General features: G+C 48.9%; 1 protein-coding gene across 1 annotated transcript; it reads left to right on the forward strand.

Moving 5' to 3' along the window:
- The first annotated feature begins 986 nt into the window (after positions 1-986).
- nr2f6b (nuclear receptor subfamily 2, group F, member 6b) lies at positions 987-10206 on the forward strand. Its single transcript, XM_087830917.1, has 5 exons — positions 987-2667; positions 3384-3478; positions 6128-6462; positions 6543-6789; positions 8521-10206. The coding sequence occupies exons 1-5, from the start codon at positions 2396-2398 to the stop codon at positions 8793-8795; spliced, it is 1224 nt and encodes a 407-aa protein (XP_087687043.1). The 5' UTR covers positions 987-2395; the 3' UTR covers positions 8796-10206.
- Positions 10207-11209: the final 1003 nt, after the last annotated feature.

The following is an 11209-nucleotide window of genomic DNA, read 5'->3' on the forward strand; positions in this document are numbered from 1 at the left end:
CTTGGACATGGAGTGGCTCTACTCCCGCACGGCGATATACTTCTTCATTGGTAACGCGATCCCGATATGTGATCTTGAGCAGCCGTCGAAGACAACGTTGTTGGAAGACGTCAAGATGGCGGTTGATCTTTGCAGTTGATTTCCAAGTCTCCGCTGCATACAGTGCCGTCGGTATAACGATGGTCTTCAGGAGCTTGGTTGATAAAGGCAGTGCGACTAGAGACCAGTTATTTCAGAGAGGAAGAGTTTAAATCAAAATGACCGAAGCAAAAACGAATGAAGGCAGAGATTATTTATGTTCATGACCAGACTGGAGTGTGTTCAAGAGATGGGCGACCAGCGAATCCCTTTAGGACAAATATGTATGTAAGATTAAGGTTAGACAACTAAAACACGTGTTTACTGACTGCATGGCCCCACTTCCTTATTTCCCACATCACTTCCTGTCCCTACACCGATCATCTTCCTGACCAACATGTCTGCATAAAATCACATCATCCTCTTGCTCATCCAAATAAACTAAATCCTCCGTCTTGATGTGGAAAAGAAAGGTCGCGCCACCGATTGCGGGCCGCGCCTCGCGCAGGCCTATGAGTGTGCGCGGCAGGTGTGAAAAGGAGCCGGCGGCGTATCATATAACCTTTTGACAAGTTGCTCAACAACAACAGGCGCTCCCTGTTATTATTGGGTCAACAAAGTCGGAGGAAGTCTTTGGGATTAGAGCGGCGTGGAGAGCACGAGTGTGAATGCCGTGCGCTCGTTGAGCCCCCCCTCGTCTTCGTTCTCTTTCAGCATAGAGGTTAACTCCCCCCACCGCCACCGCCGCCGCCCCTACCACCCCGTTGCTCCCAGGCGGGCCCGGGGTCAGGGCAGAAACCGGCAGCCAGTCAGGCATTCTTTCTGTGTACATGTGTTTGTGTGTGGCTGCAGCCCACTCGGTGCTCTTTGACTCCGCTGCCCTTATAAGGCGAGCAGCGCCATGGCAACAGCAGGGCTTGAATAGCAGTGTCAAATCCCTCAGCACACAGACACACGCTCACTCTCCCTGAAGGAGGGAGGCAGACACACAGAGCGGGGATTCAGAGAGAGACGAGGCCATCTCCGGGCTGCTCTCCACCGCCGCAGCAGCAGCGGCGTCGGGCTTTCGCTGACCGTGTTTTTTCCTGCGCCTGTTGTTTGCCTAATTTATTCCTGCTGGGGCCAGCAGAGAGAAGGAAAGGCAGAAAGGGGGGAAAAAGGACAGGCGGCGTAGCAAAGAGTGCAACAGTACACCGTGACTCGCCGACAGGGAATGCAGCGAGAAGTTCTGGCCTCTGGTTGTTACTGCTGGATGGACAAGTACTGACAAAACAAGAGGAGGACGAGAGAGGCAGCACTTTGTAAAGAGGAGACGCAGCTGCGACTGAAGAGATTTCTCAACTCTGCTTTTGTTTCAGCTTGTTGTTGCTTTTTTTTCCTTCTGTGACATCTGATCCCCCGCTGACTTTCCAGTTGAAAGAGATCACGAGAGAAACTCTACTTCACCCGGACGACAGAAACAGGAGGTGAACTTTGCTGCTCCTGAGAGTAAAAATAACTAATTCTTTACTTATTTTCACATCAAGCCTGGACTCGAGTGCAGGTAGCCTTAAATATACTTTTAGATTAACAGGCAGTCAATTCGTCAGAGTTTCCCAAACTCCTCGGCTTATTTTTCGGGGCAAATCGTTTCCTCCTCTCCATCACTATCAGCCTCGACAAGTCAAGAGTGAGTCTAGGCTGGAGCTGATGAACAGATAAAAACCTCAGCGCGACAGGAACTGGTTGGACGAGTTTATAAGTCAGAGCAGAGGGCAGGGCAGTTTAACCCTGCATGAAGGAGGGCTGTGTGCGACTCTCCTCCCGCCTGCTCGTCCTTCCCAGAGAAAGTCGTGCGCTGAACACCCACACACAGACATACTATGCTTAGGGATAGGTGAGAGTTTTTCTTTCAAAGGGGGAAGACGGAGAAAGAAAGTGAGAGGGAGGGAGTCAAAGTGTAATTTATTGTTTCCTGTGAAAAGAGCGAGGCTGCACCCTTTTCGCTGCCTGAACTCTGAACCGCACGCCGTGTTCGTGTGTGCGCGTCTGAAGTTTTGTCGGACCTCGGGAAGCCAGCGTGATCAGAGGTCAGGACAGAGAGCCGGGGATTAAAGAAGAGAGGGAGGACACAACGTGGAAAGACCCACAGGTCGGCTCGAGGCAAAGACGAGAAAGGTCAAGAGGCGGAATTTCCCCCCGTGACTTTGAATCTCCTCGGATCGCTGCCGTCGGGGGCGGAATCGGCGCTTTAGACTCCGCGAGCCTGTTGGAAGGCGGTGGGACGGAGCAGGTCTGTGTGTATGATCCACTCGCAGGGCTGCACGTCTCAGAGAACATGGCCATGGTGAGCGGAGGATGGGGTAATCCCAACGGGGGCGCTAACGGACTCGGGGAAAAGGCTTACCTGAGGAGGGGGGAGGACGAGGAGGGGTCGCCCCGGGCCGGGAGCAGCGACGTGGACGTCGGCGACGACGACAAGGCCTGCGTGGTGGACTGCGTGGTGTGCGGGGACAAGTCCAGCGGGAAGCACTATGGCGTGTTCACCTGCGAGGGCTGCAAGAGCTTCTTCAAGAGGAGCATCAGGAGGAACCTCAGCTACTCCTGCAGGTACGGAGAGCACGCGTCGCTCTGCACGTGGAGAAGATTTATTAACCTCTTTAATACAGTTAAAAACAAACGAAGTCTCTGTTAGACTTTGCAGCATCTGTCTGCACAGCTGCAGCAATATATGCCCTTATATCTCTAAAGACACCGTGCACACTCTGTAATCTGATTACATTAGTGTATGACTTTCTTATAAGCTGTTATACAGTCATTCAGCAGATTAGTCCATTTCTCACTCCTGAAGTTTGCGATCCAGCCTCACAAACTGCCAAAAAAAGAGAAAAACACAGAAATGAAAGCACTGAAGGTCAGTCATGTGAGGATTGCTTCAGAAGGTCAGCATTCCCATTATTCTTCACCGCGGGAACATTATGTTGCAACTCAGTTCTGTGACTGAGACCTCTCCCAGTGAACTTATTTCTCCTGCAGCGTTGCCTCTGAGTGCAACGTCCTTTTTTTCTTTGGTGTTGTCGGTTTGTCACATCTGGGGCTGAAAGAGCTCCCTGTGAAATGTTTGCACACCTCAACCTGCTGCAAGAGGCAACGCAAGGGCGTGTAGAGCTGATGATTTACAAAGGTCACGAGCTTTGATAGCTTTCAGCCACTCCAGCTCACTTATCACGACTCTGGGGGGGAGGGAGGGAGATTTCAATCCCATACAGGAAGTTTGTTTGTTAAGTTCAGTCCCGGCTTTCATCTTTAAATGTTTGTTTGTGCAGATCAAACCGAGAGTGCCAGATCGACCAGCACCACAGGAACCAGTGTCAGTACTGCCGTCTGAAGAAGTGCTTCCGGGTCGGGATGCGCAAAGAAGGTATGGAAAGTTCAAACCTACTCCTGCTAAAGGTCGTTAATAATAATAAACGTGTTGCTGTCGTGGTGGAAGATCCCACTGAAAGGTGCACCCATATGTTTGCGTCCACAGTCTGATTACGACAAGAACCGAAGCACTCCTGCGCTGCAGCGAGCGGAGCCGCGTAACAATGAGCCCGTATTCAGAAACGCTCGCGTCGGCTCCTTATCTGCTGAAATTTCACAAATATTTACAGACAAGCCGGTCGTATCGGCTCGAAAGGTCACGAATGCTGTTTACAACTTGTTGCTCTGTTGCCTTCAGCAACGAGGAATTCAGGTTTCAGGATCAGCAGCGAGTGGAAAACGCTCCGTTTGAAAGCATCAGCATTATTATTACCGATGCATTAATGTGTGAGCTGCTTTTAGTGCTGTAGATAGCTGAGGTGGAGGCACACGGCGCCTTTGTTGGGCTTGATGATGACAGAGCTACATTTAAACTGGGAACTCTGATTCGCACCGAGAGAGGATGCTGGTTGCTGCTGCTTAACAGCTCCGAAGCTCCTACTGGGACATCGTCCAGGTATCTGTCAGCTGTTGTCACTCAGATGCAGCAGCTGAGCTTCAGGAAACAGCAGAAAGCAACAATGCTTAAATGTCACACGAGGAAAACCACCGACCGACGGCCCGACTCTGCTTCATGCTGAAAACGGTTCGTTACCTTTGTCTTGGACGGGTGCGAGCATTTCAGCTCGCTGCCGTCGACCTGACAAAAACCTCAGCTGTAATTGTGCTCGGCTGTAACTTTACCCCACTTGTATTTCGGTCTGTGTCAGTGGACACCAGACGCTGTGCCATACATAGCGCGCACGGGCGCGGCGTGCCAGGGGTTACATTTGGCCTGCGGTTATTAGTGAACCATGCCGAGCGTGGCCGTGACGCAGGCGCTGTTTCCACATTACCTGGAAATGTGCGTGTCACCTCTGACCCAGTGAGGGAAGCAGCCGTTCAGGTTGCCTTCAGCGAGACTTTGACACCAGCACGTTTGATTCGGTGTAATTTAAAACGGAAATCTGGTCCAGCAGAGCGGAGGATTTCAGATGTATAAAAGCAGCAAAAGCATCGCACTCTCACTGCTGATTTACTCGTTACAGAGCGGCGGCGACGCACAGACGCCGGCGCTTTCATCCTGTGCCGGTGCGAATCTTTAGTAGTTATGTGCTGAAAAACGGGCGATGGCTGCAGTCACACGTACTGTGAATCTAATCTGCTGCTCACAGATCGACAGCATAACTAACTTTTTATCCAATGCTGACTTTTTCTGTTTGTTTTTAAACACCTGCAAAGAAACTGAGCTGTTGTAACAGGTTAACTCTGTTTTCATTTGACACTTAATAAACCAAACAAGTGCAGAGGTCACTTACTGAGCAAACGATGGCCTTTGTCTGACAGTGTCAATAAAAACACAAACAGCTCTAATGGATAACTCGTAAAGAGCTGATCTCCTGCACCTGAGAAGTCAATGTTTCACGTATAAGAGGTGACCTCCAGGTGAGCAAATATATACCCAGCAAACATTTAATCCTGAGCTGGGAGAGCGTAACGTCCACGTGACAGACTGAGACCAAAAGGTGATAACTGTTGTAATTGTAACTTAAAGCAGTGTCGCTGTATTGCACCTTTCTACTCACCTGAGCATTTAAAGCCGTTTCTGCTGCTACTCTGTGTTATTCAGTCACATCTGCAGCGAGGACGTCAAACTCACTTTACATCGTGGGCCACACACAGACGCCTTTAAACTTCTTCACGCCGTTTAAGATTAAACTACACATTTAATCCCTGAGATAAAGTGCAACATTCGTTTTTCTACATAAAGAGAAGCTGCTGTGCGAAATGAAAGAAATCAGTCAGCACGACTCTGAAGGAGTTCTGCTAGCTCGTTGCTGCAAAACAGTAAAACTGAAACTTTGTTCGTTCACAGAAAATGTGCTTTTTCTCTCACCGTGGATCTTTAAACAGATTCTATCGGAGTAAAGTAGAAAACTCTGGTGTCGTATGCATGACCCTGCTTCACCTAAATCTGTCCAGTGGGCCAAATTTGGAGCCTTTGCAGGGCCGATTCTGGGCCCCGGGCCTTATCTTTGACTCTCCCGAGCTATAGCTGAGGGCTTCCTAACATTTGCACGCACTCTAGTGGATGAATCAGGTGCAACCGCGGGTTGAGTATCATGGCAAACAATATTTTGGCGTGCAGACAGGAGGCGTCTTGAATAACGCGCTGCACCACCTGACCCACGGGAGTGTCAGATTTCACTAGAACAGATTTTTGGACCGAGCTGATTATGTTAGTTATGTTGTACTCGTGGACGCTGTCGAGCCAAAACACCTGATTTAATAAAAGTATCCTCTGTAAACTCGCGACCCCTCGAAGCTCTGCTGTGAACTGGTTTGTGTCGTGTTTCAGCTGCTAGAACTTCAGGGTCGGGTTTTTCTCAGAAGCCGGCGTTCTGCCCTCGGAAACATCTGTAAACTGATCAAACCACCATCAAAGCACATTTTTATTGATCTGTACCGAAGCGTCTTTGTGGGGCAAGAACATAAAGGGTGCATACATGCAGCGTGTCACTCGCTCTCTGGGCTGAAGCTTTTCAGTGGTTTTCTCTCTCTGCAGCCGTCCAGCGGGGTCGCATCCCTCCATCACACTCAGGTATCAGCCCCAACTCCCTGGCGGGCGGGATTGCAGGTGTGGGTCCAGGTCACATTGGGGCGGACTACTTCAACGGCCAGCCGGTGTCCGAGCTCATCTCCCAGCTCCTCCGGGCCGAGCCGTATCCCCCGAGCCGCTACGGGGCGCCGTACGGCCAGGCACAGATGCAGGCATCTGCGAGCGGCGCCTCCGTCATGGGCATCGACAGCATCTGCGAGCTGGCAGCCCGTCTCCTCTTCAGCACCATCGAGTGGGCCAGAAACATCCCGTACTTCCCGGAGCTCCCGGTTTCAGAGCAGGTCAGGTGTAAAGCGCGGTGACTTGCAGTCAAACTGAACAACAGACGCTCGTGGCTCACAGTGACCCTTTCGCTCCACAGGTGGCGCTGCTGAGACTGAGCTGGAGCGAGCTGTTCATCCTTAACGCGGCTCAGTCTGCTCTCCCGCTGCACATGGCGCCTCTGCTGGCGGCGGCCGGCTTTCACTCGTCTCCCATGTCCGCCGAGCGCGTCGTGTCCTTCATGGATCAGGTCAGGATTTTCCAGGACCAGGTGGAAAAGCTGAACAGGCTTCAGGTGGACTCGGCCGAGTACAGCTGCCTCAAAGCCATCGCGCTGTTTTCTCCTGGTAAGTCGGATCTTCTTCTTTCGAGGTTATGTGAGTAACTCGCTGCGGCGCGATCTCTTTACTGTAAACTGAGCCCACGGTTTGGTCACAGAGAACCAAAACAAAGCCGTCGGAGGCGTCACACGTTTCTCAGAAATAAAATCACCGCCGTCTCAGGGAGACGCTTTGATTTGACCTCTGACATCATCAAGTAGTCCAAACCACAGATATCCTGTTACTCAGTTGTAACACTGATGAAACGCCAATGAATTAATACAGGCTAGGTATTGAGTGAAATATTATGGTTATTATTAATCAGAAGATTTAATAAATACACACAACACAAAATGCTTTTGCAGGTACCGTGTATTTAACCAAACCCCAAAGAAAAATAACAAGAAAAGAAAAGGAAAACTTAAATAATCACTCCTGCTGCAGCTATTCAATTAATCAGAAACCCAGTGGGGGTGCACAAAGGCAACTAAGCAAATTCTTCTGGCTTATACCAAGCAATATAGATTCTCAAAAAACCAGTTCCCCATAAATAACACATGTTAACATTAAAAACACTGATCCACACTGAAGTCCATGAGTTTTATCTGAATGTCCATGAGAGATGTCCAAGCGCTATTGTTCAGAAATGGGGGGAATGGTGTGTATGAGTGTGGAAATCAGTGTATTTGGAAAATGGGGACAGAGCGTCATCTTTGATAGCTTCCTACCCAACCAGTGGAAGCTTCAATTGCAGAATGAGTCCTGCTCCTAGCCGCTCATTGGCTCGCCATCCTTTTTCATACCCGAAAAGGGTTCACCTGGCCTGCATTAAATAAACAAGGCCAAAAAGAAATCACAAGAATACAAAAATGTCAGCCAATTAAGCTAAAAACATTAAGTTATTCTTGTTCCTGTGTACGCAATTTATAAATAAATGAAAAAACAGTATACTTAACCAATTTAACTGAAACATTTCAACTGCTATATACATACTATATAGCTTCACAACGTTTTTTATTCAACAAATATCGGTCAAATCAAAATCAAATTGTTTGGATGGCAGCAACCAGTTAGCGTCAGCTGGTAGCAAAACAGTCAATTAAAAGTTCAAACTCACCACTTCCGTTCTGTTCAGTGCACAACAACACTGTGGCTCTGGCTCACAGTAATCAGCATCTAAGTTGCATAAGTTAGTGGGTGTTACAAGAAATGCTTTAAAACAGGAAAAGCAAGTGTTTGCCAATACAAACCTGCAACAGCTCTGTCACCTGGCTTGCCTCTACGCATCTGACAGGAGGAAGCCGGGACAGGACCCACATGCCATCTGATTGGCTGAGCAAAGTCATGTGGTTGGAGTCATGTACCTGCGATGCGTTCAATGGCAGGAAATAAGTGCAGGATTTTACTCTGGGTTACACCGTAGTAAAGTGTAAGAATTATAAATAAACACAAACAAATGTCAAACTGGCCAAAATAAAGTTCAGATCTCTGAGGTTTGTTTACAGAAGACTTTAAAACAGCGGTGCCAAACATAAGGTCCAGGGACCACGATCGGCCCACCAAAAGATTCCAATCTGGCCCAGTCGAAAGCTTTGGAAAATGTAAACAAGTAACACAGAAGTGAATGTTATCATTTTTCACACTCTGCAGCAGAAACGTCTATTTTTAAAGTCGGTTCACACTTTCAGACAAAAAGCAAGCAGAACTTTTTGCACTGGTCATCAGGTGATGATACGGCCTCTGTTTTTCTGCCTTTAGACGCTTGTGGTCTGACAGACCCGGCTCACGTGGAGTCCCTGCAGGAAAAGGCTCAGGTCGCCCTGACGGAGTACGAGAGGTTGCAGTACCCCAACCAGCCTCAGCGCTTCGGCCGCCTGCTGCTGCGCCTCCCGGCGCTGCGCGCCGTCCCGGCTAACCTCATCTCCCAGCTCTTCTTCATGCGGCTGGTGGGCAAGACGCCGATCGAGACGCTGATCCGAGACATGCAGCTATCGGGGAGCTCCATCAGCTGGCCCTACGCTCCGGGACAGTAAAGCCAGCTCCGGCGTGAGATCGCACTGAGATGACTCAGAGCTGCGGAGGTCACTTTTTCCTCTCGTTAGCTCTGCAAAGTTTGCCCGATATGACACCAAAGCTGCTTTCAGGGAAAGAAAGTTTAATCGTCTCGAACGTTTGCAGCAGACCTCTCTCGCCCTCATTCCGGTAAAACTCCTTACCGCGAGGCCACGTGCCGGCACTACCTCCTCCCCCATCACCCCCAGTGTGACTTGAAACCAGAGTGCGCTCTGAACGAAGCCATAGCAGCACCACTTGCTGTATGCTGCCGTGGCCGGGACGCGGCGTGCAGGTCGCACGCAAGCTGTGTGACGTTTTGTGCTGAAGAGACTTTGCTGCCAGACGAAGCATTTGTGAAGACAAGCAGCGCTTCAACACAGAGGAGGCTGCAGATGTATATACGACACCTGTTCAACATAGATCAAAGTAATCACTCAGGACTGAAGCTGAGCAGCTTCAGCTCGCTCTGTGCAAAGGTACCAAATCCAGCAGACAGCACAACAAGCTTTTTTAGCCCCTTTACGAGGTGCTGGAAGGTTCCAACGATCTTCTTTTCTCGTCTCTATTCTGAGCTTAAAGCCGGCAGCTGAAGCCTCAAACGGCCACGAGAGCGGCGCCGACCTCCTCGACCATTTTTCAGCAGAAAATGTTGAACTGTTTCTTTTTAGTGCGTTACACGGCGCTGCAGAAGCTGCCGTTAGAAATCAAGCGAATGTACTTAAACACAGCCGGGCTCCTCGGGACGGGCGCATCCCAGTCGGACGTTATTACCTCATGTTTTGTACATCGGTGACAGATTGTATAGAGAAGTGTGTGTGTTAAAGATATTTACAAAGGGATCAAGGCGCTGCTATCACTGTAAGCAGACAAGACCCAGCGGGCAGGTCTTAGCCAAAAATAGAGATTAAAATGTTAAGTTTTATGTGACTTTAATCGTTTGAGATCATTTAGCTACACTGAATCAGTTGACGCCCGCTTTGCTGATTATTCTGTGCTTTTGTGATAGATGTGGTTTGAGTTATTATTTTGTGTCGAGATGATTGTGAACGGCGCTCTGGCGTGAGAGGTACTTTGTTATTGGTGTGTTAGCGCGACGACCTGCAGCTCATTGTGATGTTTTGTTTTGCCAAACTGAAGTAAGACGACGAGTCGGTGATCGTTTCTGTTCTTTTTACATTTCCAGTTATGTCCTTTAAAAAAAAGGCGAGCGAGGCCACGATCCCTCGCGCCGTCGGACGACTTCACCGCTTCGATGTAAACTCCAGTGATTTGATTGTGTAGCTTTACGTTTAAAAGAATCATCTTTGTGTGACTGCGGCAAAACTGGAACGTGCAAAAGACGCCCGCGCGTTATTTTTGCATTGGAAATAAACGTATACGTTATTTTGAGTGGTGCGTTTTCTTTCGTGACGAATAACTTCATGTGTAACATGTTTGAAGAGATCACCGGGAACTACTGTGTCAGGCATGTTTACATGCAGGGGTGGAGGAGGTGGGGTTTCTCTCAGAAAACATGAGAATTTCTCAAAATTTGGCACAAACTTGGACTAAGTGATGAGCTCGTCCCTCATTCTTGGCGACTCCTCATTCGGTCTCTGATTTGTGCACTAATTAGGACCACATTTCACACCAACGTGTAGAAAGGTGAAACAATACAGTCAAAAAGGTCAAAAGTCGATTCTGGTCAGACGTGAGTTTCGTGTGCGCCGTGACTGGTTGTTGGAGGCAATAAAACTCATTCAGCTGCTCATGACAGGTTTAAATGAACTGCTGAAGACAGATGTGTGATGGAAATAACTGATACCTGCAGCCTGAACAGAGCATGTGCAGATTTGCATGGGCTAATGCAGCTGAAGACGTTGTGTCGGTGACCTCATAAGAGCCCCTCAGGCCAACTCGTTTCGCACTTGACTGCTACACAAACAGAATTATGTGAGTGGACGTGGCAACACAAACCTTAGTAGTGTTGGTGACGAGTGCATAGTTGCTCTGGTGACAAACGTTACAATGTGCAGCCATGACCAGACTTTGTGTCCGTTGTCGCTTCAGTCTTACATCTTCCTGCGATCGTGTGCAGAGTCACAGGACAAGAGTCGGTATTTACAGTGTTGGCCCAAGCTGGATATCAGCCAGTGGGCCAAAGCCCGAGTGATAAGTGATCTATTCCAGTCTTATCAGTCCTCCAAGCCAGTTGCTTATTAGGGACTAAAAACATCCTCCTTTAAAACGGTGACAGTCTAAGGCTACGTTCACACTGCAGGTGAAAACGCATCAAATCTGATTTTTTTGACCCTGTGCGACTCATATCTGATCATGGTGTGACAGTGTGAACAGCACAAATCTGATCTGGGACACTTTCGTATGTGGTTCTGAATCCGATACATATCTGATG

Source organism: Neolamprologus brichardi, chromosome 17, assembly GCF_056152115.1.
Source record: "Neolamprologus brichardi isolate AB-2024 chromosome 17, ASM5615211v1, whole genome shotgun sequence".
Classification (NCBI taxonomy): Eukaryota; Metazoa; Chordata; class Actinopteri; order Cichliformes; family Cichlidae; genus Neolamprologus; species Neolamprologus brichardi.